Source organism: Rhea pennata, chromosome 12, assembly GCF_028389875.1.
Source record: "Rhea pennata isolate bPtePen1 chromosome 12, bPtePen1.pri, whole genome shotgun sequence".
Lineage (NCBI taxonomy): Eukaryota > Metazoa > Chordata > Aves > Rheiformes > Rheidae > Rhea > Rhea pennata.
In genome coordinates this window covers 22535600-22559498 of record NC_084674.1, presented here as the reverse complement: position 1 = coordinate 22559498, position 23899 = coordinate 22535600, and the positions used below count along the sequence as shown (strand labels likewise).

The window sequence follows — 23899 nt, the reverse complement described above, 5'->3', positions numbered from 1 at the left end:
GGTGCAGAGAGGGCAGGTAGCGCTGCCCCCCAGCACCGCCGCTCCCCGCCGCGGCTGCAGCTGCAAACGCCGCGCGCGCGCGCGCTGCCGGCGCTGCCGCTGCAGCCCGTTTAAAGGGGCAGAAAGCAAACCGCTCGTGAAAACCAGAGCCAGGAGGACGGAGAGAGAAATACCGAGGCAGCGACCGGCTGCGCTTAAGCGATAGCTGCAAGCGCCGGTTTAGCCGCAGGCCGCGTTAGGCGCGATTGCGTCGCTTGGCGCCGGCCGCACGCGCGCTCGGCGGTGCTGGTGGCCGGCGGGCGCCCCGCGCAGCCTCCCGGCCGGAGCTCGGCTCGGCCGTCTCGAGCGGCCGCGCGCCCGGCGCCAGCCGCCTCTGCTTGGCAGAAAATTAATGGTCCCGCCGCCGCGGTTAATTGTCTTTGATTGCTCCGCGTCAGTGATTAACTGCTCTCGATCGCAGCGGCCGCGCGGGTTCCCGGAGGAGAGGAGGCCGGCCGGGCGGCGCGGAGGGCAGCGCCGGCGTGCCCGTGCCCCCCGCGCTCCGCTAGCCCCGGGGGCTAAGTGGGAATTATTTAATTCCCGTTAAATTCCCGATTAAATACGGCCCTTGCGCCCGGAGCCCCGAGCGTTAGTCCGCGTGGGGCGCCCGGCGATCGCCGCGGCGGGGGCAGCGGCCCGAGCCGCCGGCCGGCCGGAGCCCCGGGGCCGTCCGCGCGGCCCGGGCGCCGCCGATCCCCCGGCCCTGCTCCCCGCAGGTACATCCAAGGGGCCTCCTCGCCCAAGGACATGGTCATCATCGTGGACGTGTGAGTACGCGGCGGGCGCGCGGCGCCTTAGCCGGCCCCGCGGCGGTCCCCCGGGGCCGCGCCGGGGGCGGACGCCGCGCGACCCTGCCCCTTCCCCTGGCAGGAGCGGCAGCGTGAGCGGCCTCACCCTCAAGCTGATGAAGACCTCGGTCTACGAGATGCTGGACACCCTCTCGGACGACGACTACGTCAACGTGGCCTCGGTGAGCGGCGCCGCGCGGGGCCACAGCCGAGGTCGAGCCCGGCGGCGGCGGCGGCGGCGGCGGCGGCACAGACCCCCTCCGCGGCGGCGCGGCCCCCCGCCTCAGGCCCCTTCCCCTGCCTTCTCCTAGTTCAACGAGAAGGCGAAGCCGGTGTCGTGCTTCAAGCACCTGGTGCAAGCCAACATCCGTAACAAGAAGGTCTTCAAGGAGGACGTGCAGGGCATGGTGGCCAAGGGCACGACCGACTACAAGGCCGGCTTCGAGTACGCCTTTGACCAGCTGCAGAACGTGAGCCGGGGCCCGGGGCGGGGGGGTGCCGCCGCGGGGCGCCGGGCCTCAGCCGCCCTCTCCCCGCCCCGCAGTCCAACATCACGCGGGCCAACTGCAACAAGATGATCATGATGTTCACGGACGGCGGGGAGGACCGGGTGCAGGACGTCTTCGAGAAGTACAACTGGCCCAACAAAACGGTGAGCGCCCCGGCGGGAGGGAGGCGCCGCCGGCGGGGAAGCGGGCTCCCGCGGGACCCCGCGATCCCGCGAGCCGCCCGGGCGCAGCAGGAGCCCCCCGTGTCTCCGCAGGTGCGCGTCTTCACCTTCTCCGTGGGGCAGCACAACTACGACGTGACCCCTCTGCAGTGGATGGCCTGCGCCAACAAAGGTGGGGACGGGGCCGAGGGCCGCCGCCGCGCCGCCCCCGCCGCCGCCGCCATAGCTGCCCTTCCCCTTCTCTCCCAAGGTTACTACTTCGAGATCCCCTCCATCGGCGCCATCCGCATCAACACGCAGGTGAGGCCGGCGGCCCCGCTGCGCGGCGCCTGCCCGGCGCGGGCCGGAGCCCCGGGCCGGTGCCGCGCCGACGCCTTCGCCCCGCGCCGCGTCTCCCCGCAGGAGTACCTGGACGTGCTGGGCAGACCCATGGTCCTGGCCGGCAACCGGGCCAAGCAGGTCCAGTGGACCAACGTCTACCAGGACGCGCTGGTGAGGGGGCGGTGGGGGCGGCGGGGGCGGGCGCCCCGCTCCGGCGCTGCCGGGCTGAGCGCCGCCCGTCCGCCTCCGCGCAGGGCCTGGGCCTCGTGGTGACGGGCACCCTGCCCGTGTTCAACCTCACGGAGGACAGCGGCGACAGGAAGGTAGGCGGCGGCGGCGGCGGCTGCCCGCGGCCCTCGCGCGGCGGCGGCGGCGGCGGCGGCGGCGGCTCCCCCGCGCCCGGCCCGTAACGCTGCCGCTTCCCCCGGCTCCGCTCCAGAACCAGCTCATCCTGGGCGTCATGGGCATCGACGTGGCTCTGAACGACATCAAGAAGCTGACGCCGAGATACAACGTGCGTGCGGGGACCCCGCGGCGCTGGCCCGGTCCGGGCCGGGACCGAGCTCTTTGGAGACGGAGGGGAAGCCTGAGCCTCGAGCCGGGGCCCGGGAGCTCCCGAGAGCTCCCTGAGCTCTCCTTTCCTCCCGCAGCTGGGGGCGAACGGGTACGTCTTCGCCATCGACCTCAACGGATACGTCCTGCTGCACCCCAACCTGCAACCCCAGGTGAGAGAGGGGCTTCCCGGGCCGCCCCGGCGGGGAGCTCCCCGCTCCCGGTGCGCCGGCCCCACGCGCGGTGGAGGGGGTCAGCCGGGCCCTCGGCGAAACCCGCCGTCCCGGGGCTGCCGGGCGAAGGAGGGCGGCGGGCGCGCGGGGCCGCCCCGGGACGAGCTTGCCCGGGCTCAGCGGTGAAGGCAGCGAAGTCCTTCGCCGTCTCCTCCCCCCCCCCCCCCCCCCCCCCGCCTTCTCCCTGCAGATCATCAACTTCCGCGAGCCGGTGACGCTGGACTTCCTCGACGCCGAGCTGGAGGACGAGAACAAGGAGGAGGTGGGCAGGGCCGCGGGCCCTCGGCGCGGAGGGGCACCGCGGGGCCTGGGGCTGCCTCCCGCCCGACGCCCCTCCCCGGCATCCCTCCCTCTCTGCCCCCGGAGCATCCCTGCGGCCGCTCTCCCCTTGCCCCGCGCCTCGCCGCTGCCACCGCACCGCGGCCGGCGCCGTGAGCCCTCGGTCGCCCCCTTCGTGTCCCCTAGATCCGGCGAAGCATGATCGACGGCAACGACGGGCAGAGGTTCATCAAGACCCTCCTCAAGTCCGTGGACGAGGTAGAGAGCTGCCGCGTCGCCCGTGGCGCGGGGCGGGGAGGGGGCTGCGCCCTCGCCGCGGCCGGGAGCGCCGCGGTGCCGCCAGCGGGGTCCGGGGCCCGGCCCGGCCCCCCGGCGCGGGTCCCGTGAAGCCCTGCCTCACGCGCTCTTTCCGGCCCGCAGCAATACATCGACGAGGTGTTCAGGACCTACACGTGGGCCCCTATCAAAAGCACCAACTACAGGTGAGCGGCGCTGCCCGCGCTCTGCCCGCACGCGCGTTCGCACGAGCGTCGCCGAGCAGGGCCTGCGGGGAGAGCAGGGCTCCCGAGCCAGCGCCGGCACGCGCTCCGGTGGCTAAAGCTCAGGAGGTCTCCAAGGCCGCCGTGAACACGTCCCATGAGCCAGAAGGTTGCAAATGTGACGTCCAGCTCTTTGCACAGCTAGTGATTTTCTAGAGGGTCTGGGCCCTCCTGAAAGCTGCTGCCCTCAGCTCATTGGCATTAAAACCGCAACCACGGTCCCCCGGGCTCTGGGCAGAAGCTGGGGCTGCTGCAGGTGAATGCGAGGCAGATCTTGGGGCAGGACTGCAGCAGGGCTGGCATGCAAGCACTGCACGGGGACGCCTTTGCCAGCTGCACGCAAACCGGATGGGAAAGGGGAATCTGAGCCCGGGCTTTGCCATTTCTGCCTGTCACCCGAGGAAAGGGCTGGGCGTCTCGTGGAAGCAGCACGAGGTGGGCGTGGAGCGGCCGAGCTGCAATGCAACAAGCTGCGTCCCCGCAGCAAGGGGGCAACGTGAAGCTTGTCTGAGCAAGAAACGACTCCGGCTGCTTTGGAGGACAAGGAGAGCAAACCTCTCTTCCACGTTTATCACCCAGTTCCCACCAGCTTTTCGTCAGCAGACATGTAACCCATGCGTCAGCATGTCCATGCAATCCAACACGCACTGCCTTCGTTCTTCAAGATGCCATATGTTCCTCCCAATGTCCCCACCATCCGATAGCCTTCTCATGGCTCAGGAAGAGCTGGCAAAGGTCAGCGCTACTTCCAAGAGCTGCCAGGCCCTTCCTGCTCTCTCCATGTGTCCTCTGCCCAGCTCCGGTCCTCTCCGGTCTGCGTTGTGGCTGGCACGGTGACACCCATCTGGAGCTGAGCCCAACAGCGATGTTGTCAAGGGAGGGTGGTGGCACAGGGGTGACAAAGTGCCAGGCCGTGGTGCTGTGGGAGAGGGCTGAAATAACATCCCCAGCTGGTCTGCAAGAGCTCCGGGCCCCTCGTTGCTGCGATTGGGGGCTGTGGACTGGTCTCCAGCACGGCAGGCAAGACTCACTGAGTGCTGCCTGGAGGCCCTGCCCGCTCACAGCTATTCCCAAGGGAATTCCTGGGGCTCCTCTGACCAGGCTCCTTGGAGGGATGGGAGGAATAAGGGCCCCTGAGTCTCTGTTGCCTTGGCGGGGGCTTGCAGCTAGCCCACAGCTCCTGAAGGCCCCTGGAGGGCATCAAGCCAGCCCAGCACGGACAGGGAGTGCAGTGACTGTCCACTGACGTGGCAGACGTGGCAGGCACGTCTGAACTGAAGACTGGGACGAGTAACCTCTGCCGTGCGTGCTGGGGTGCCACCAGCTCTGGTCTGCTTGCTGGGGTGCCACCAGCTCTGCCATACTGGCCGAGGTGCCACCACCTCTGCTGTGCTCGTCGGGGAGCATGTGGTCCCCACGAGCCAGTGCTCACTTGTCTCGGGGGACACACGCAGGCATGAAAGCCACCACCGCGCACCGTCACCTCCCAGGGGCCTGCTCCTGGTCTCGGTGGTCAGAGGCGTGTTTTTAGCCCGGAAGCGGGCCGCAGCGTCCCCGCGGCGGTGTGCCACCAGCCCCGAAGGGCCGAGGGCGCCGGCTCCCCAGCAGCTCCGACGCAGCCTGTCTCCCTTCTCCCTCCGCAGCCTGGGGCTGGTCCTGCCTCCCTACAGCACCTACTACATCCAGGCCAACCTGAGCGACCAGATCCTCCAAGTGAAGTGTAAGTAGCCCCTTGCTCCTCCTGCTGCCCTGTCTCACCTCCTTTCACCCTGCACCCCCCCAGCTAGCACCGAGAAATGACTGTCGGGGAGCAAATAAGGCCAAAACTTGCGCAGTCAGAAGGAGACAGGAGTAACTGATGTTCGAGGACAAAGTAGGACCCGGCTAGAGACGAGCACGCACATCTTAAAGGAAGCGGTGACCTGGGGGTGCCCCCCGCCCGGGATGCCAGGCTTTAACCGGCTCCCCTGGCATCCGGAGACCCCCAGCTCCCAGGCTAGACCCCGGTGTCTGCAGAAGGAGAAGAGCCGAGCTGGCGAGGCTAGAGGAGCCGGGCCGGAGCGCTGCCCGTCTGCTTTCCGGGGACTAGCCGATAACTCTAGCAGCCAGTTGATTTGAAAGCCTGTGAAAGTTTGCATGGATCTTTTCCGTTCCTTTTTTTATTACGATGGTTCTTTGATTTTGTTTGGTTTTGTTTTGAGCCACTGTTACTTTTATGATTTGAGTTTTGGTTGCTTTCTGGTTTTTATTTCCTTTCTGATTAATCTGTGTACTTGTGTGTTAGCCTGGCCCCCCCCCCCACCCCACCGTCTTTCTCTCTTTCTCTCTCTCCCTCCCTCTCCCTTCCCGAAGCCTTTTCTCCCGGCACAGGACACGCCGCTCCCGAGGGCCCTGTGCTGCCAGGGCCGAGCCGGACCCTCTCCCCCCACCCACCCCCCCCCCCGCCGCCCCCAGCTCTCGCTCCGGGGCGACACTCGCCTCCGGCAGCTCCCCCTCGCCCGGGCTCCCGGGGCTGGAGGGGGGCTCGTCCGACGCCCGCGCAGCCCCGGGCCACGGCCGGGGGCCCGGCCGGCCGGCGGGCGCCCGCTCTGCCCCCTCCCGCGCTCCGCCTGCCCCCTCTCCCCCTCTGTCTCTTTGAACCTCGACTTTTTGCATGCCCTGCTAACTCAGTAAGAGCATTTCTATATCAAGACTGTTGCAAGTGTTTGCTACTGACTCTCATTTTCCTTTTGAGTATTGAATATATATATATATATTTCTCTAGTTGTATCTTTGCATATTTTTTATTACTTCACTGTGGCCTTTTATTTCTTTACTTTTTTCTTTCTTTTTTCTTTTTCATGTCGTTTTCTGCAAGAGGTTTCCTTTTGGTATGATTATGATACACAATATTTTTATTCAAACAGCGATTGAATAAAATATTGTTTGTACCCCCTTCCCCCTTTCCACCCAACCCCCTTTTTTTTTGTTTGTCGTTTTTTTGTTTGTTGTTTTTCTTGCTTTCTCTCTATGGTGGATTCACACAGTACCAAACATCAAAATGAAGGGCAAGTATTTTCAGTCTTAGACCACTAACCTTCACCGCCCCCGTCACCCGCCCCGTGTCCAGTCCCTCCACCCAGCCCTGCTCCACGACTCTCCCCACCTCTCCCAGCCTGCTTGCCCATTTCCCTGCCCGTTTGCCACGCCGAAACCTGCAAACCGCCACCGAACTCCCCCTCCCTCCCTCCCTCCTCCTCCTCCTCCTCTTCCTCCACTCCCCCAGTTCACCCTTTATTTGGAGGCAACATGTCTTGTTACGTTCATGAGAGCTTTATCACGACGACTCCCCCACTCCCCTCCTGCGCATTGCTCAGAAATCCAAAGCGATGTCGCTGGAGAGTCAGTCTCGCGCGAGACCGTGCTGTTTGGGATCGACAAGGTTTTCCGTAGCTAGTTCGACTATCCTGCTCCTCCTTCGCCAAACCCTCTTCTCGTTCTTCTCTTCCCTCTCTCGCTCCTGCCCTGCGACTCTCTCGCCCGCCCTCCGTTCCCGTCCTCGCTCCCGAGCTTCCTCCCTCCTAAGACAACTCAACTGAACGGGACAGGGCTGGCCGGGGAGGGGGGGGTCCCGGGGGGCCAGACCGCCCGCCCCGCCGCGGCGCTTCGCACCGGGGCCAGCGCCGGGGCCGTCCCTGCGGCACCCGTGGGTGCGCCCGCGCGCCCTCGCCGGAGCAGGAGGTGGCCCGGCGCCCCGCGAGCCCCTCCGCAGCCCCCGGGACGGCAGGCACGGCACGGCACGGCATGGCACGGCACGGCGGAGCCCCCCGCCGGGGGACGGGACGGGGGGGGACGGGACGGGGCAGGTGGCCGCGTTGCACCCTCGGCCCTGTTCTATCAGCCTTGAGTTGCCTCTTCCCGGCGCCCCTGTGATGGCAATGCTGACGGACTAAGTACGAGTGTTTTGTATCCTCTCCTCCTCCTCCTCCTCTGCCTCCGCCTCCTCCTCCTCCTCCTCCTCTCATCGGCTTGTATCCAGCCCCTGCCTACGGTCCCTCGGAGAACCACAGTCCAACCTGCGGCTGTGCCGCGCCACGCACCGGGGGCCGGCAGGAGGGCCGGCAGCCCCCCGCCGCCGCCGCCAGCCCCGCCGTGGGGCCGGGCCCCACTCGCAGCCCGGCCCGCCGGCCCCCAGCCGAGGGGGAGGGAGGGAGGGAGGGAGGGGGGGAAGCGGGGGGCGCGCGGCGCCCGGAGCCGCGGGCGAGCCTCTGGTTGGACTGTCTTCCTAAAGGTCCCTGGTTTGGCCATGACGATGCCTGACAAGTATTTTATTATCATTATTATTATTATTATTATTACAACGAACTGTTGTAGCGACTCCGTTTCACCTACGAGCATGTGGTGCCTTTGCGTTGTCGATTATCCTAACGAGAGAGAGACACCCATCCGACCCGGCAAACATGCATATATATAAATGTGCCCGCATCTATATATGTGTGTGTGCGTGTGTGTGTGTGCATCCGTGTGCAGACGGACTCGGCCAGCCCGTATCCGGGCACGCGCAGCCGGACCGAGATGCTGCGCTGAGGCCACGGCCGCGCAAATTCGATCCGATCGGCTAATGCCCCCCCCCCCAACCCTGCTCCCCGCCGCCCCCCCGTGCCGGCAGCGCCTTGGCTGGGACTGCCCTTCCCGCGCGGGGCGAGCCCCCAGCAGATTGCCTCTCCTTGCGCTCTCGTTGCCAAAAGCAGCCAAAATTCTCGGGCCGCCTTCTGCCCCGTGCCCTCTCGCTCCGTGCCCGTCTCTCTCGTGCTCTCTCCCCGGCGCCCCCGCTTCCTTCGAAACCCCGGCCGGATAACAGTGCCTTTCTGTTGCAGATTTTGAATACCTGCTGCCAAACAGCTTTGAGTCGGAGGGACATGTGTTCATTGCCCCCAGGTAGCTTTACGTGTGAGCTCGCCGCGGCGCGCGCCCGTGCCCGCCGTACCGGCGTGCGCGCCGCGTGGTACGCGTGCACGCCGCGTGGTACGCGTGCACGCTGTGCGGAGGCGCGTGCACGCCGTGCAGTATGCGTGTGCGCCTAACGGCACGCGTGCACGCCGTGCAGAGGCGCGTGCATGCCGTGCAGTATGCGTGTGCGCCGCACGGTACGCATGCACGCCATGCGGAGGCGCGTACACGCCGTGCTGTACCCATGCACGATGCATGGTACGCGTGCACGCCGTGCGGAGGCGCGTGCACGCACACAGGTGTGGTTCCTGACCCCCCCCCGGCCCGGGGAGCGGCGGGCCGTGCCGGCGTCGCGGTGGCGTCGTGCAGTCGCGGCAGGCTCAGCCCCGCGCCGCAGCCGTGCCCCCGGGGCTCTGCTGGCGAGGAGGAGACATGGCCGAGCGGGACCGGCCTCGATCCGCGGGGACGCGTGCAGCACGCTTGTAGCAGCTGAGCGAGCTGCCGGGTGGCGGGAAGGGGGGGTTCAATCCTTGCAAGGTCCGGAGGCCCCGGGGTTGCAGCCGGGGCCAGTCGGGCGCCGGGGTTGGCGCCGGGGCGCCCGCTCCGACTGTACGGTCCGCCGTCGATGCCGGCGCATCCGCTGGCCGCTTTCAGAGGCCGTGTTCCCCGCGCGTCCCCCCCGCGGGCACGCGTGTCCATGCGCGCCCGGCCGCTCTCCGCCTGCTCCCTCCTCCATCCCTTTCCTCTCCTCCCAGCGGGATCTTTCCTGGCGCGGCGAGAGCCCGGCAGCTGGCGCTTGGCCGCACAGCCCCGGGACGGGCGCGGGACGGGGCTTGGCACGCGGCGCCCGCAGCCCTCCGTCCGGCGGAGGCAAAGCGCCGCAGAGCCGGCCCCGGCTCGCGCAGGCACCGTGCCGGGTGCCTCCTCCGGGTCGGACGGCGCCTGCCGGCCCCTGCCCCCTTCCCGAGCCCGCTCCGCTCCGCGCGGGAAGCCCCGGCGCCCCGGAGGCCGCAGACACGGCACGGCACGGCACGGCGCGCTGCACCCGGCAGCGCTTCGCGGCGCCTGCCGGCACGCGCACGGCGGGGTGAGGGCCGTGCCCCCCGGGCGAGCCCGGCGCCCCGCGGGCGGCGCGGAGGGGGGCTGACCATGCCTCTTCCCTCCTTCCGAACTGCCGATCTTGTCCCCCTGCTCCCAGAGAGTATTGCAAAGACCTCGACCTGTCAGATAACAACACGGAATTCCTGGAAAACTTCATCGCCCTCATGGAAAAGGTGACCCCAGACTCCAAGCAGTGTGAGTAGCCAGGGCCGGCCGGCCGCGGGGCGGCTCGGGGGGGGCAGTGGGGCCGCCCGGGCCCCTCTGACCTGGCGCCCGGGCCGGGAGGCGCGGGGAGCCGGGGCGGGTGAGCGGCGCGGGTGCCGCTGCCGGGAGGGCTGGCTCTCACCTCCTCCTCCTCCTCCTCCTCTCCTTTTCTCCTTCTCGCTCCTAAGGCGACAACTTTCTGCTGCACAACCTGATCCTGGACACGGGCATCACGCAGCAGCTGGTGGAGCGGGTCTGGAAGGACCAGGACCTCAACACGTAGGCACCGGGGCAGCGGCGGGAGAGAGCCCCTTGGGGACGCGGGTGCTGCCGGCAGGGTGGCTCCAGCCAGGCCCCTCACCGGGGCACCGGGGCGCCCCACATGGGCCGGGCTCCAGGATGGGGACAGGGATGGGGACGGGGCCAAGGCGCGCTGACGCCCGCGCCCCCGGCCTCCTCTCCCCGCAGGTACAGCCTGCTGGCCGTCTTCGCAGCCACCGACGGGGGCATCACCCGCGTCTTCCCCAACAAGTAAGTGCCGCTGGGGTCCGCGCGTGCCGGCCGCGGCGCTCCGGCTGCAGCCGTCCTCTGCAGGGTGGGGCGCGAGCAGGACCCCGCGGCTGCCCCCTTGCAGGGCCGCGGACGACTGGGAGGAGGAGCCGGAGCCCTTCAACGCCAGCTTCTACCGGAGGAGCCTGGACAACAAGGGCTACGTCTTCAAACCGCCCTACCGGGACGGTGAGTGCCAGCTGCCCCGCGGCCGCCCCCGCCCCGCGTGCCGTCTCACGGCCGCCCTGTGCCTCCGCAGCCGGCTACCGCGGGCTGGACCTGGAGAACGACACCATCGGGATCCTGGTGAGCACCGCCGTGGAGCTCAGCATCGGGGGCAAGACGCTGAAGCCAGCAGGTGGGCAGAGGGCAGGCCGGGCGGCCCGCGGCGCCGAGCGCCGGCCGCGCCAGCGCAGGGGGCCCGACGCCCGGCGCCGCCGGCCGCGGCGCCCTCTCTTCCTCCCGCAGTGGTTGGCGTGAAGCTGGACCTGGAGGCCTGGGCGGAGAAGTTCAAAGTGCTGGCGAGCAACCGGACGGACCGGGACCAGCTGGGCACGCGCAGGGTACGGCCCCGGGCACCGGGAGGGCGACACGGGGCTGCCGGGGCCGGGGCGCGTCCCGGGCGGCGTTACCTGGCCCCGGCGCCCGCAGCCCGGCTGGGCTCCTACCTCCCGTGCTGCCCCCTTCCCTCCGCCGCGCTGCGCCCCGGAGCACGTCCCCTGCCGCCGGGGCAGCGGGGGACGGTCCGGCCGCCCTGACCTGTCCTCCTGCCTCGGCTTCTCCCGGTAGTGCGACCCCTCGACAAGCTGCGAGATGGACTGCGAGGCCAACAACAAGGTGGGTCGGGGAGCAGGGTTTGGGCGCGCTCGGCCCCCGCGCTGCTGCTGCACCGGCCCGGGCTGGCAGCCCTCGCGCCTCCCGAGCGGCTGGCCCGACGCCGCCCTCTCTCCCCAGGACCTCATCTGCGTCCTCATCGACGACGGAGGCTTCCTGGTGCTCTCCAACCAGGAGGATCACTGGTACCAGGTGAGCGGGGCCCTGGCGCGGGCTGGACCGCAAAGGTGGCTTGGCCACGGGTGGGAAAGAGCTGCGGGGCCCTGGGGTTCAAATCCTGCTCGGTCTGACCTTCTCCTCGTTCCTCGGGGTTGGGTGGGGGCAACCGAACCCCCCCCGTCCTGGCTGTACAAACAGCGCGTGCCGTTAGCCGGGAGCTGAGACCTCCGAGTTCGTGTCAGACGTGACACTGGACAGCCCTGCTTGAGTCCCTGCCACGGTAGACCGGCGCGTCCTGCAGCCCCGCGTCTCCCGCTGGGCGCCGACTCCGTTCGCGTGTCCCCCTGCCAGGTGGGCAAGTTCTTCAGCGAGGTGGATGCCAACCTGATGTCTGCCCTCTACAACAACTCCTTCTACACCCGCAAGGAGTCCTACGACTTCCAGTCCGTGTGTGCCCCCGAGGCGCAGAGCAACACGGGCGCTGCCCCCCGCGGCGTCTTCGTGGTGAGCGCCCACGAGCCTCCTCGCGGGGAGCCGCGGGCGCCCCGAAGCACGGCCGAGCGTTGCCGAAACGCCCGCCCCGGCGGGGATGGGCGCTCCGCTCCCGCGCCGCTCACGGCCTCGCTCTGCGTTGCTCCTAGCCCACCGTGGCAGACTTCCTCAACCTGGCCTGGTGGACCTCGGCCGCCGCCTGGTAAGGCCCGTCGGCGAGCGGCGGCCGGTCGGACGCCGTGCCGGGGAGACCTCCGGGTCCCTTTCTCTGCGTCGGGGCTGCGCGGTGCCTAACGGGGCCATCCCAGCACGGCGCCGCCGCCGCCGCCCGGCCCTCCGACGGGCTCCCGCGAGAGCTGCCCGAGCGCGGCGGTGGCCGCCTGCTCGGAGGCCCGGGCAGGGCGGCGCGCCCGCGGCGCCGCGGCGGCTCACGCGGCCGCTCTCTGCTCCCCGAGGTCTCTGTTGCAGCAGTTCCTGTACGGCCTCACCTACAGCAGCTGGTTTCAGACCGGTGAGTCCCGGGCTGGACGGGGGTGGCGGGTGGCATGGGGATGCTCCGGGGCGCCGCCGGGCCGGGGCCCACGGCGCGCGTGCCCCGGCGCAGAGGACGTCGCGGCAGACAGCGTGGAGTCCAGGGAGACCAGCTGCATCACGAAGCAGACGCAGTACTACTTCAGCACCGTCAACGCCACCTACAACGCCATGATCGACTGCGGGAACTGCTCGAGGTGGGTCGGCCATGGGGCTCGCGACGGGACCCGGCGGGGCTCGCGCGGCCCCCGGGGCACGTCCCCGGAGCCCCCCGAGGCTGAGAGCGCGCGGGTGCGCCGCGTCGCCCGCGCGCCGCCAAGCCGTCGCGCCCTCGCAGGCTCTTCCACGCGCAGAGGCTGGCCAACACCAACCTGCTCTTCGTGGTGGCCGACAAGCCCATGTGCAGCCAGTGCGAGTCCGTCAAGCTGCTCCAGGCGGAGATCCGGGGTATCCTTCGGCGGCCGGCGGGCTCCGGCGCCCGTGCGCGTGGCAGCCGGCCCGCCCGGGCGCCGCCGGCGCCGCGTCTGCCGCTGTTCGGGTGCCGCCGCGGGGGACGGGGGGCTGCAGAGCCGGGGAGGGCAGGGGCTCCGGGCCGGGGGGGGGAGCTGCTCGTCCGTGGGGCAGCCCGGGCGGGCGGCGGCCCCGGCGCCCCGCTGTTGTTCCCTTGACCCGCGAAGCTCCGCCGCGAGACCCGAACCAATGCGAGCTGGTGGACAGGCCCCGCTACCGGAAAGGCCCCCACATCTGCTTCGATTACAACGCAACGGTACGGCGGGGGGGCGCCCGGGGCGGCGAGGCGGCCCCGGGGGGGGGCGGCGGTGCCGGGCCGGGGGGGGGGGGGTCCCGCCGCAGCGGGGCCGCGGGCGCCCTGCCCGGGGCGGCGGCGGCGCCCCACGGCCCCTTCCCTCTTGCCTCCCCAGGAAGATACCTCAGACTGCGGCCGAGGGGCTTCGTTCGCCCCCTCCCTGGGGGTCCTGCTGTCGCTGCAGCTGCTTCTCCTCTGCCTGAGCGCCGGCCGGCACCCGCTGCCCTCGGCCTCCTGCCTTTAAGCGCCCGCGCCGCCGGCCCGTCCCCATTTCTTTTGCTCCGAGCGCCATCTCCATCCCCCTTCCCGGCGCGGTGGGAAAGGCAGCGGCGTCTTCTCCCCGGCCCCGGGGACCCGGCTCCTCGGCGCAGGGGGGGTCCGGCGGGGAGGGACCGGGCGCCGCTCCGAAGGGGCTGCGGTCGGCGGGCGCTGCCCTGCGGCGCCGGCGCCCGCCGAGGCTCCTCCGGCGCCGCCAAACCCGCCGCCGCCGCGGCCCCGCGGCGCACCCCGTCCGCTTCCCGCCGCCGCGGGGCCGCCGCCGCCGGGGCTCCGTCCCGCCGCCCACCGTAGCCCAAACTGCTCGTATTTTTTTAGCCTGAGGATTTTAAACCGGATCTTTCTACATCTAGTTTCCGACATTTTAGCCTGGAGAATTACGGTATTTATTGTCAGCAACAAGGACACACAAAAAAAAAAAAAAAAAAAAGGAACAAAAAAAAAAAAGAGAAAAAAGAACTTGACTTGACTGTCCTGGTCGGTATTATTTGTGTCGGCGGCCAAGGCAGTGGCGCGCCGGGAGGAGCCGCGGCGGCCGGCGGCGCACGGCAGCGTCTCCGCGGGGCTCGGGGCTCGCTCCAGCCTGGCCCCGGCCGGGGCAGAGCCGGACGCCGCCTTCGCCGCGGCTCGGTCGAGCCCTCGGCCCGCGCGCTCGCACCTCCTGCTCTCGTCCGTTCTCGGGCGCAGCGGGAGGCTGGAAAGGAGGGGAAAAAAAAAAGGAAAGGAGAAAAAAAAAGAAAAAAAGGAAAAAAAAATGCGATTCCCCCCCCCCCTTTCTTTTCCGTTCCGTTCTGCAAATCACTGTGAAATCCTTCCCGGCCGCCCCGGCCCCGCTCCCGCCCTCGGCCCCCCGCCAAAGAAACCGGCGCCTTTGTGGGGAGGGGGGGAGGACGGGACAGACGGCCGGGCCGGGCCGGGCCGGGCACGTCGGGGGGCCGGGGAGCAGGGCCGCCCCCCGCCGCGGCCGCCCGGCCCGGCGAGCGCCGGCGGCTGGTCACTGGTCCTTCTGCTTGTAGCTTTTGCGGTGTGTGTTTGGTTACTGTCTCTGGGAACCGTGTTTGAACAGATGGCTGGCTCTGTGTTACCGGGAGTGTGCGTACTTCTGTAGTCTAGTTAGGTGCTCTTCGAGAATACCGCCACCTATACATAGCTATAAATATATACATATATAGTCTATTTTAAGTTAAAAGACCGAGGAAACGGAGGGGCTGCGCGGCCTGCCCGTTCCCCGCCGGGAAAGCTTCTCGCTGCTCATTCAAAGGCTTTGGGTTTTTAATTGATTTTATTTATTTTTTATTTGGTTTTGTTTGTTTTTGTTTTGTACAGAAGAGTTGGAAAACTTCAAAAAAAACCTACCAACAAAAAGACGATTTGTAAGATATTGTGCGTGTGACTCCTTGTAAAATATTTTCAAATGGTTTATTACAGAGACTCGGTTATTAAATAATGTTCATATTTTCACTTCACAGGCAGCGGCTGTGTCATTTCCCCGCGCCCCCCCCCCGCGCCTGCCCGCCCCCCGCCGTCAGCACCCGCCCCCGCTCCGTGTCGCCCGGGCCCCCCGCCCGTGCCCGTGTCCCCCGTGTCCCTGCGCGGCGCCGGTGCCACGTGTCGCCCCGCCGCGCCGCGCCGCGCCGCGGCCCCCGGGCGCCGCCCCGCACTACATCTCCCGGCAGCCCCCGCGCGCCGCCCGAGGCGGCGGCCGGCCCGCGGCGGCGCGCGGCACGCCGGGAGATGTAGTGCCGCGGCCTGCCGGCTGGCGGACTGCGCGTCCCGGCGTGCCGCGCGGCGGCCGCGCCCCGCCCACCGCCGCGCATGCGCGGCGCCGCTGTTTGTCCGCGCCCGGCCTGGCTTGGCCGAGCGGGGTCTGGCCGGGGCCAGCGACCGCGGCCGGGGCCGGGGCTGGCCGGGCGGGCGGGGGCTGGGGCCGCGCAGGAGCCCCTGGGTGCTCGGCGGCTGCCGGCGCTGCGGGCCGGGCCGCGCAGGGCCGGGCCGGGCCGGGCCGGGCCGGGCCGCGCTGGGCGCCGCCGCCGGCGGGGCCTGGCGGGCGGCCGGGGCCTGGCGGGCGGCCCCGCTGCGGGCCGGGCCGGGCCGCGCCGGGCCGGCCGGCCGTTCGCCTCCCCGCGGCGCCGGTGGCGGAGGGTCCCGGGTAGGTAGGGACGAAAGATGAACCGGTACCTGCCCGTGGCCCGGCAGCACTTCCTGGCCGCGCTGGCCAGCACCAGCGTGGTGGTGAAGGCCATCTGCGCCGCCGTGGTGCTGCTCTACGTGCTCTCCTTTGCCGTGGACACGGTGTACGGCCTGGGCGTGACGCCCGGCTTCCTCTTCCCCCCCAACTTCTGGATCTGGACGTTGGTGACGCACAGCCTGGCGGAGAAGCACGCGTGGGACGTGGCGGTGAGCCTGGCCACCGTGGTGGTGGCCGGCAGGTTGCTGGAGCCCCTCTGGGGCGCCCTGGAGCTGCTCATCTTCTTTGCGGTGGTGAACATCTCCGTGGGGCTCCTGGGAGCCTTCGCCTACTTCCTCACCTACGCGGCGTCGTTCCATCTCTCATACTTGTTTGATGTCCGCATCCATGGCATGTTGGGCTTCCTCGGTGGAGTCTTGGTGGCCCTCAAGCAGACCATGGGTGACAGCACTGTCCTGAAGGTGCCCCAAGTGAGAATGAAAGTTGTCCCCATGCTCTTGCTCCTTCTCCTGGCTGTTCTGCGGCTCACCACCCTCATCGAGAGCAATGTACTGGCCTCTTACGGCTTCGGGGTCCTCTCCAGCTGGGTCTATCTCCGTTTTTACCAGCGGCACAGTAGAGGCCGTGGAGATATGTCAGACCACTTCGCCTTTGCCACTTTCTTCCCAGAGCTCCTGCAGCCAGTGGTGGGTCTGGTGGCCAATTTGGTGCACAGCATCTTGGTGAAGGTAAAAGTCTGCCGGAAAACAGTGAAACGCTACGATGTGGGTGCCCCCTCGTCCATCACCATCAGTCTGCCAGGAACGGATCCTCAGGATGCTGAGAGGAGAAGGTATTGCTTATCCTCCTTTCCTGCTTGGATGGGATACGTTTGCTGGCTGTGAGGATTGGTTTTAAAAGTCTCCTCCTCCTCCTGACTTGGGGAGATCTGGGTTCAGGGTGCTAAGGGGAGGCCTTCTCCGTGCTGCGGCTGTGGTTGGCGAGCGTTTGTGGGTGTGCGGTGGTGGTATGTTGCAGTCCTGCTCTTTTGAAAGCAGAACCGCCCAGAACCGTGGTGGAGCTGAGGGAGCAAAGGGGAACTCTGGCGGAGTTGCTTGGTGCCTGCTCGCCTGGCTCGTGGCCCCCATGAACATGCCCATGTTTATTTTGAGGAGCCTGATGGCCCCTCTGGGCGCTGATGGGACTGCACGTAGCCGGCTTCGTGGTCTTGCCCACCCTGGTTGCCCTTTTCTGTGCTGCCTGCTTTCTCCACACCCCTCATCTCAGTGTGACAGCGAAATCAGCTGAGTCAGTCCTACATCTTGGTTTTCTTATGTGTGGAAAAGCAGCTGTTGCATTTCTAAGACCAAAAGGTTCAGGCAAGGCCTTGGCTCCTTGCTTTTTCCTGTCCAGCTCTGCACCTTTCTTCTCCCCCAGTTTCTCGGAGCGACCCTTGCACGGTCTGACAGTGTTTGAGTACACCACGTGCCAAGGGGACTTTGTATGTGTAGTCTTGGAGCGGAAACATTTTCTTACAGTCAGGTTAGTCCCAGGCTGGGGGAGGTGGGCACTGAGGAAACCCCAGCTCCCCCCAGCCCCAGCCAGAGCGGCTGACGCTGCTTGGCTTGTTCGAACGCGTCTGCTGCCTCAGCTTGGCTGCAGAGTGCCGTGGAGGTGGGCAGCGGCAGAGAGGTGGCACTTAGCCTCGTGCAGGGTGATGCGCTGGGGAGACCAGCGTGTCCTGGCCCTCTGCCATCCCCCACGCCCCAGCTGTGCGGGGAGGGGAGGCACCCTGCCTGGGGCGGGCACGAGTTGTCTGTGTGTGCCTGCCCAAGGCCAGCAGCTGAAAGTCCACGGGGCTCGCGAGGCCCCTCCTAGCTGCACACGGCAGCCTGCGCCCAGAAACAGCCTGCGGGCCAGCGCTCCCCCACCCCGTGTCGGCTGCCCCGTCGCAGAGCTGTGAGCGGCTGGCAAAGCGCGAGGTGCGGGGTTGTCCCCTCCGTGTCAGGGGTCTCTGTTGGAGCAGCCCGTATCCCCCCAGCTGCAAGCCCTGCAAGTGTTTTGGCAGGAGAACGACCCGCTGAGTGGAGCTGTGGGCTCTGCCTTCCTCTCAGGCAATAGTCTGTGCCCCAGACGCCTTTGGCTTTCTCAAATTTCACCTTCTCCTGCTTCTGCCAGGAAGGAGCTGGATCTGCACAGCACCTTGCCCACCCTGGGCTTGAGGGTGAGCGAGAGGGGAGGCTGCTGTGGGGCCCGGTGGCCCACAGCCCGGTGCAGACAGCCTTTGCGGACCGGCCACCCGCAGAGGGCAGAGGTTTGGCTTCCTCGCCTCTGGGCCGCCACTGCAGCGCCCTGCGCATCCTCGGGCAGCGGCGGGACTGGCAGTGTGCGCACAGGTGCTTTTCCTGGGGCAAAACGGTAGCGTTGCCGCTCGTCTGCGGAGCTGTAGGGCTCGCTCCCCATGCGAGCCGGTGCGGCAGAGCGGTGCTTAAGAAGAGCTCGGCGATGGCGAAAGCCGGCTCGGCACTGGTGGTGACGCCTCCTGCTTGCTTGCAGCCCAGGGCTCAGAGCGCGGCCGCCTTCCCAGCGCGGAGAGGGGCTGGCTGGCCTCAAGCAGCGCTCCGAGCTTGTGCTGGTGGGTTCCTGCAGTTGGGTAGTGCTTGGGCAGAGAGTTCCTCAGGGCTTTACACGTCCTGCAGGAGGGTTGGTGAAGCTGTGAGGGCCTAGGGTTGCTGAGCTACGTGGGGCCTCGGCTGGGCAAGGCGCTCGGAGGTGAGTTCTTGCAAGCCCAGCGCTCGTGTGAGCGGTGGCCTTAGAGCGGAGGTGCTGGGTGAACGGGGTCTGATCGAGCTCCAGTTCCCTTTCCCCTTGGGTCATCCCGCCGGAGCGGCTGCCCCCCAGCAAGTTGACAGATCACCTCCTTTCTCAGCGAGGGAGGTTGGCACGCGGTTAATCCATCAGCAGTGACGCTCAAAAGCTGCAAGGTGCTTGGTTGTCCCATCACGACTGGAACCGGTGCCGGAGAGCGCTCCAGCGCGGCGCAGGAAGCAGGGCGCGAGGGCCCAAGCAGCGCTGAGCACGTGCCGGGCCCTTGGCTCGTGTTGAACTCTGTTGGCTTCAGAAGCCCTCAGGAGGCGCTGGGTGTCTCTGCCAGCCTCGAGAGGTCAGGGCACGGGCTAGATTTCCCAATCGAGTAATGGTTCCTTCTTGGGAGGTCTCTGTCCCGTTGCTCTCTTCAGCTTCTTGTTTGCGGCGGGTTTTCTGCTCGTCTGCCCTCTGCCCCCCTTGCAAGGACCCTCACCCCAAGCTGAGGGCGGCAGGAGACGACTGTCCGTGGCCTGGCAGCGGCACTGCTTCCCACGGCCTGTGTTGGGCGAGAGGCAGCGGAGACACCTTTAACAAGGGATGCAGTCATCCCTGCAACGTGCCCTGCCATTTCCGGGATCTCTCCGGTCTCCGACCTGTCGGGCTCTCGTAGCCTGCTCTGCCCCAGCCGTCTCCTGCCTGCCCCTGGGCAGCAGGCCGCGGGGATGAGTGGGGTAGCTGCTGGCTATGGGGAAGAAAGGCCATGTGAAACAACTTGGGAGGTGGGAAGACAGCAATGGGGCATCTGTGCACCCAGCCTGGCGCCGGTGGGGGGCTGCGCTGGGCGGTTTTGGGGAGCTTAGCCCTGCGTCTGTGGCCATGGTTAACCCCGGTGCTGCCAGGCAGGGGCTGACCTCGAGTGCCTGCCGCTGTGCCCGAGGCCCACAGCCTAACCCTGCCCGTGTCCTTGCTCTGCAGGCAGCTGGCCCTGAAGGCCCTGAATGAGCGACTGAAGCGTGTGGAGGACCAGGCGGCATGGCCCAGCATGGAGGATGAGGAGGAGGAAGCAGGGAAGGCAGAGAGCCCGCTGCTCCCCAACGCCAGCGCGGCAGGGAAAGGAACCAGCCAGGAGTCCAGCCTAATCACTTTTGAGGATGCCCCATCCCAGCTGTGACCTGCGAACACACCGCCTCCCTTCCTCCCCCGCCTGTGTCGGAGAGCTGCTAACTACCCTCGTGTCTTCTCACAGCACTGTCTGCTCCCCGGGACGCTGCCTGCGGGCAGCAGGACTCCTCCCGCGGCAGAGGCAGGGGGCTACCTCGTTCCAACGCTTCCTCGCCCCGCGCGGCTAGCACCGGGCGGCAGCCGGCCGCCGGCCGAAGAAGCCGGCCGCCGCCGCCTCGGAGAGGACCTCGCTGCCTCCCTTTCTGAGGACGGGGCTTTCTCGAGGCCGCTCCCCGCAGTTCAGGCCCACGCACCACGGCAGCCACGCAGAGGTGGATGTCTCTGCAGGCGGCGGGGGCTTTCTTTCCGGGAGGGAGACACTGGGCCGATCCAGCCTCAGATTTGTCCGGTGCTCAACAGATAGGCTCCCTTTTCTGAGGCCTCCGCGCTTGACAAAGTAACCTTGCGGCGCCCACAGGAGCAAAATCAGCAAGTGAGAGAGCACTTTCTTGCTTCTTTTTTCGTAATGGTGGTTGTCCAGAGCACCCAAAACTTCTTTCTCTCCTTTCTGAAGTTTCTTTTCTTCCTGATCTGAGGAACGGGAGGGCTTGTGGGTTTCTTTTCCAAATCCCTGTCCTGTACTGACCCTCCCCTGTGCTCTGGCAGGAGCTTGCCGTGATCACTCCTGGGTTAGAGGTTTGCCAGGCCGGAGGTTGAGAAGCCTGTTGAGAAGGAAGGTAAAATTGCTGAGCACCTCCTGCTGCCGCAGTGGTCTGGCGAGAGCTCCCGCTCGGGGCCAGGGCTGTCTGCTCTCAGCTTTGCAGTTAGTGCATGGAACAGGAATCAACCCCAGACTTTTCCTAGAGGTCTGAGAGGGGCTTCATTTTGTGGTGTTGGTTTTCTTTTCTCCTTCCTCTTCCATTGCAGTGATTTATATCCCTGGAAGCCAACCCCTCTGGAAGGAGCCAGTGCCCTCAGCTGCTGCTCGACTAATCCGTTTGTCAGATTATACTAGAAGCTGGAATTAGTTTTTACAGTGGGGCGCTCGCTGCCTCCCCTGGCACCAGGTTTTATTTCCTGCGGGTAGAATATGGGCTCCCCCTTCTGTTTTCCTTCCTCTGTGTTGATGGACTTTCCCTGATGGAGGGGAGGCTCCCTGGAAGAGCTTCCCTGAAGAGCCAGCCCAGCCAGCTGTGCCAGCTCCTGATCCCCTGGGCAGTTCCCAGTCTGGGATGTGGGTCGATGGTGTCATGATTTTTTTTTTTTTTAAGGACCACACAAGAAGGTTTTGTCAACCAGGAAAAACACAGAAGTTTCAATATCAATAAATTTCTTTCAAAGAGAGCTTCTTGGCTCGTCCCTGAGTCAGTCCCTCACTGCTGCTGGCCCAGCTCCTGTGCCGGCGCGTGGGCTGGGGCGGAGGCCTCGGAGCCTGCGGGGCCTGAGCCGCCAGCTGGGGTTCATGTACAGGGGCAGGAGAGCCGAGGCCGGGCTCCTTCCCAGCCTGAGGGCTGCTCTGGCGCCAGCACCGTGCGGCGGGCTGTAGCAAAGCACGTGCTGCATTCAGTCACTTAGTTGAGGTGGGGGGAACTTGCTCGCTTCAGTTCTTAAGCAGGGTGCCAGCCTCTGGGAAGGGGAGGCTGGAGCATTGGCCTGGCTCCTGGGTTTTAAAAGTAGGCTGGCTGGAAGGGGTGAGGTGGGAAGAGTGCAAGAAAAGATGTGTTCACTGGAGGACACAGACGTGGCCTTTGCTGACGCCAAACCGTGTGCCTGGAAAGCCAGACGGGACGGGGAACTGCCCTGGCCCCGCGGTCTTGCACAGTCCCTGCAGTTTAGGGCGACCCATGTTGCTCAGAAAGAGCCTGCAAGTCCCCTTCCCCTCTCCGCTTTCCCTGCTCAGGAGTTTGCGGGTTGCCCGGGTGCCTGTGCTGAAAGCTGGTGCCAGCTCAGGCCTGCACCAGAGCAAACACCCCTGGGAAGAGCCTGCTGCTGCCTTGTTCAGTGCACCCCCCCCCCCCAGGCAAGAAACCTATTGCTTCAGAGGGGGAACGTCATCTCCCTCCTGCCCCCCAGGGCAATCAGCACGCCCACCATGCTGTAGCTGCCTGAAATCTTTATTGAATAAAAGCTCTGGATACAGAGGAATTTCCCAGCCGGGGAAGCTGCTCCCAGCTCTCCAGCCCTGCAGAGAGCACGGGATCGCATCGAGGCAGGAGCCCTGGGGCCGCTGCAGCGCAGCATCGCGGGCCGGGCAGCCAGCACTCGACCCTGCCTGCGGACGGAGCCTCGCGGTGCCTGCCCGGCCGGCGAGGAGGCGCTGTGCGGGAGCGGGGCCCCGCCGCGCTGGCCTGCGGGTGCCCAGCAGGCCAGGCGAGGCAGGGCGAGGCTGCTTTCCGCCTTCCACGCGGCCGCTTTGTGGCCGGGCTCCGCGACTCATCTCCTAGGGGAGTGCTGAGCACCGAGTATCGGCTCCTCGAGCCGCACCGGAGGAGCGCGCGGCACCACCCCGCTGCGAGGGGAGCTCTGCCAAGGCACAGGGCAGCACCGCCAGCCGGGGCGGGGGGCTGGCAGGGCGGGCTCCCCCCTTGCAGGGAGCCCCAGGGCTACTCCAGCCCCTGCTCGGCCGGGGAGAGCTCCCTGCCACCCCCGTGCCAGCAGAGGCGCCCTGCTGCTCCCTCCCGCGCTCACGCTTTTCCTGGCTCGGCCAGCGATGCAGCAGAGCCGGGCTGCTGGGCCCAGAGGGGGTACCAGCCGCGGGGACAGACCCAGCCTCAGCAGACTGCTGGTTCGCAGCTCAGCCCGGCGGCTTCCTGCACAGAACCACCAGCCCTGCGCTGCTCTTCTGCCAGGGCCGCCGCCATCGCAGCGGGGTGCGTGCCCGCTGCGGCCATCGCCCCCTCCGGCCGCAGGGCTGCGAGCTGCCGCAGCTCTGCTCAGCCGCCCCCCGCGGCAAGCGGGCAGCCCGCAGCCCCAGGCGAGCAGGGGCTCCCTGAGGAATGTGACGGCTCCTAGATTGCCTGCCCGCTCCAAAACAAACCTGCCGTGTAGGGGAAGAAGAAACGGGAAGACGTCCCGAGCGACGGGTGTCATTAGCCCTCCGGTTCCCAGCGTCAGGGCAGGCGAGCAGTCCTCTGCCAAGCAGCAAGCCGTCGCAGGGACCAGCAGTTACCTGCACTGGCAGACTGTTCACCATCAAGGTGGGCACAGGCCAGGCAGCTCGTGCCTGTCTCATGAGTTATGCGCATCGCAGCTGCTTCCTGAGACCAGGGTTGACACTACACTCTAGGACTAATGACAGAGGGGTAGGTAGAAATCTAGTTCCGAGGAGAGCACTGAGACTGCAAGTAGGAAACCCCCCCGCCCCGGGAAGCTTCCCAGGTCCAGCAGCCCACAGAGCCCTGGCCCTGCTGGATCGCACAAGGAAAGCCTGGATCCACACCAGGCCTTCAGTGCTGGCTCCGTTTGCGGTACAGGTAAGCGTTGCTTACCTGGTTCATGATAACCAGGCTAGTGAGAATGGGACACAGCATCAAGAGGTACCAGGAGATGCCGGTCACCGAGGTGGTAAACCACAAGGAGCACATGCCCAGCATCAGGCTGGCACAGCCCAAGAGGTACCCGACGAGCCCCGAGGTTGCGTGGTACAGCTTCAGCTTGGCCAGCGTCCAGTTCTTCACCAGCTTGGGGTAGAGGAGGAGCACCCCCCCCAAACACTGCCCGCTGGCGTACAGCACGGCCAGCAGCCCCGTCAGGCCGTGCCAGGTGGCGAAGTGCGCCTTGCCGTTCAGGTGCTTGTTGTAGCTGATGATGCCGAGCCCCAGGAGGGCGCAGAGGAGCGAGAGCAGCTGGAGGGCCCAGTGCACCCGCACCTTGACTTTGCGGGAGAAGGCGCGGAGCGGGGAGCTCTCCGGGGAGAAGACGAGCAGGGCCTCCGTCATCAGGAAGGAGAACTGCGGGGCGCAGGGCGGCCGCGTCGGCACGGCCGCTCCGAGCCCCGCTCCCCCTCCCCCGCCCCGCCCCGCCCCGCCGCGGGGACCCCCGCGCTGCGCCGCGGCCGGGGGCGGCGGGACTTACCGCGAGCGCCATGAGCAGCGGGTGCCAGGAGAAGAGGCCTGCAAGGGAAGGCAGAGCGGTGAGGCCCGGCCCGGCCCCCGCCGCCGCCCCGGCCCGGCCCGGCCCCGCCGCCCCCCGCCCTTACTGGAGCCCGGCCGCGCCGGCAGCGCCACGGCGGCGGGGAAGCCGAGCGCCACGGCGTGGGCGGCGGCGCCCGAGGCGGCCCGCAGCGCCCGGTACAGGCGGGACTCGGCCTCCGCCGGCAGCGCCATGGCGGGCGGCAGCCCGCACTGCCGCCGCGCCGAGCGCCCGCCGGGGCGCCCTCTCGTTGGCCCAGGCGGCTGCCTGTCCGCGCCGGGGCCCGCCCCCGCACCGCGACGCCGCCGTCGATTGGGGGAAGGCGTTGTCA

At 67.4% G+C, this 23899-nt stretch overlaps 3 protein-coding genes across 6 annotated transcripts in view; 2 read left to right on the top strand and 1 right to left on the bottom strand.

Annotated features, from left to right (window-relative positions):
• CACNA2D2 (calcium voltage-gated channel auxiliary subunit alpha2delta 2) overlaps positions 1-13367 on the top strand; it is a 210010-nt gene extending 196643 nt beyond the window's left edge. Inside the window, exons 9-38 of one of the 2 annotated variants that reach the window (XM_062586056.1) lie at positions 756-806; positions 910-1009; positions 1139-1297; positions 1372-1479; positions 1591-1669; positions 1748-1797; positions 1900-1989; positions 2073-2141; positions 2258-2332; positions 2469-2543; positions 2794-2865; positions 3069-3140; positions 3303-3364; positions 5065-5141; positions 8278-8338; positions 9549-9646; positions 9844-9934; positions 10124-10186; positions 10290-10393; positions 10464-10562; positions 10673-10767; positions 10994-11041; positions 11159-11230; positions 11549-11701; positions 11839-11891; positions 12145-12200; positions 12294-12417; positions 12558-12667; positions 12898-12986; positions 13141-13367. In XM_062586056.1, coding sequence (XP_062442040.1) covers positions 756-806; positions 910-1009; positions 1139-1297; positions 1372-1479; positions 1591-1669; positions 1748-1797; positions 1900-1989; positions 2073-2141; positions 2258-2332; positions 2469-2543; positions 2794-2865; positions 3069-3140; positions 3303-3364; positions 5065-5141; positions 8278-8338; positions 9549-9646; positions 9844-9934; positions 10124-10186; positions 10290-10393; positions 10464-10562; positions 10673-10767; positions 10994-11041; positions 11159-11230; positions 11549-11701; positions 11839-11891; positions 12145-12200; positions 12294-12417; positions 12558-12667; positions 12898-12986; positions 13141-13269 — 2584 coding nt within the window. In that variant the 3' untranslated portion in view covers positions 13270-13367. The remainder of the gene's footprint in view (positions 1-755; positions 807-909; positions 1010-1138; positions 1298-1371; positions 1480-1590; positions 1670-1747; positions 1798-1899; positions 1990-2072; positions 2142-2257; positions 2333-2468; positions 2544-2793; positions 2866-3068; positions 3141-3302; positions 3365-5064; positions 5142-8277; positions 8339-9548; positions 9647-9843; positions 9935-10123; positions 10187-10289; positions 10394-10463; positions 10563-10672; positions 10768-10993; positions 11042-11158; positions 11231-11548; positions 11702-11838; positions 11892-12144; positions 12201-12293; positions 12418-12557; positions 12668-12897; positions 12987-13140) is intronic. The other variant, XM_062586057.1, reaches the window with a different exon arrangement.
• Positions 13368-15391: 2024 nt separating this feature from the next.
• Positions 15392-20781, top strand: TMEM115 (transmembrane protein 115). 3 transcript variants are annotated; one of them, XR_009959737.1, is made up of 3 exons: positions 15392-16321; positions 19252-19930; positions 20365-20781. XR_009959737.1 is itself a non-coding variant. In XM_062586062.1 (2 exons), the coding sequence occupies exons 1-2, from the start codon at positions 15468-15470 to the stop codon at positions 19445-19447; spliced, it is 1050 nt and encodes a 349-aa protein (XP_062442046.1). In that variant the 5' UTR covers positions 15392-15467; the 3' UTR covers positions 19448-20781. The 3 variants fall into 3 exon arrangements, 1 of the variants encoding a protein (XP_062442046.1); XR_009959736.1 differs by having other exon boundaries at positions 20104-20781; XM_062586062.1 differs by having other exon boundaries at positions 19252-20781.
• A 752-nt stretch (positions 20782-21533) lies between these two features.
• Positions 21534-23762, bottom strand: LOC134145969 (transmembrane reductase CYB561D2). Its single transcript, XM_062586063.1, has 3 exons — positions 23636-23762; positions 23512-23549; positions 21534-23387 (listed from the first exon to the last, which is right to left on the bottom strand). Exons 1-3 carry the CDS (start codon positions 23760-23762, stop codon positions 22884-22886), a joined length of 669 nt encoding a protein of 222 aa, XP_062442047.1. The 3' UTR covers positions 21534-22883.
• Between the last annotated feature and the right edge of the window lie 137 nt (positions 23763-23899).

Bases quoted from the DNA above. Each gene is read 5' to 3' on its own strand.
- LOC134145969 (XM_062586063.1), bottom strand. From the start codon at position 23,762: ATGGCGCTGCCGGCGGAGGCCGAGTCCCGCCTGTACCGGGCGCTGCGG. The intron at 23,550-23,635 runs GTAAGGGCGGGG...CTTCCCTTGCAG, and splicing joins GCCGGCGCGGCCGGGCTCCA to GCCTCTTCTCCTGGCACCCG. The intron at 23,388-23,511 runs GTAAGTCCCGCC...TGCGCCCCGCAG, and splicing joins CGCTGCTCATGGCGCTCGCG to TTCTCCTTCCTGATGACGGA.
- TMEM115 (XM_062586062.1), top strand. From the start codon at position 15,468: ATGAACCGGTACCTGCCCGTGGCCCGGCAGCACTTCCTGGCCGCGCTG. The intron at 16,322-19,251 runs GTATTGCTTATC...CTTGCTCTGCAG, and splicing joins CAGGATGCTGAGAGGAGAAG to GCAGCTGGCCCTGAAGGCCC.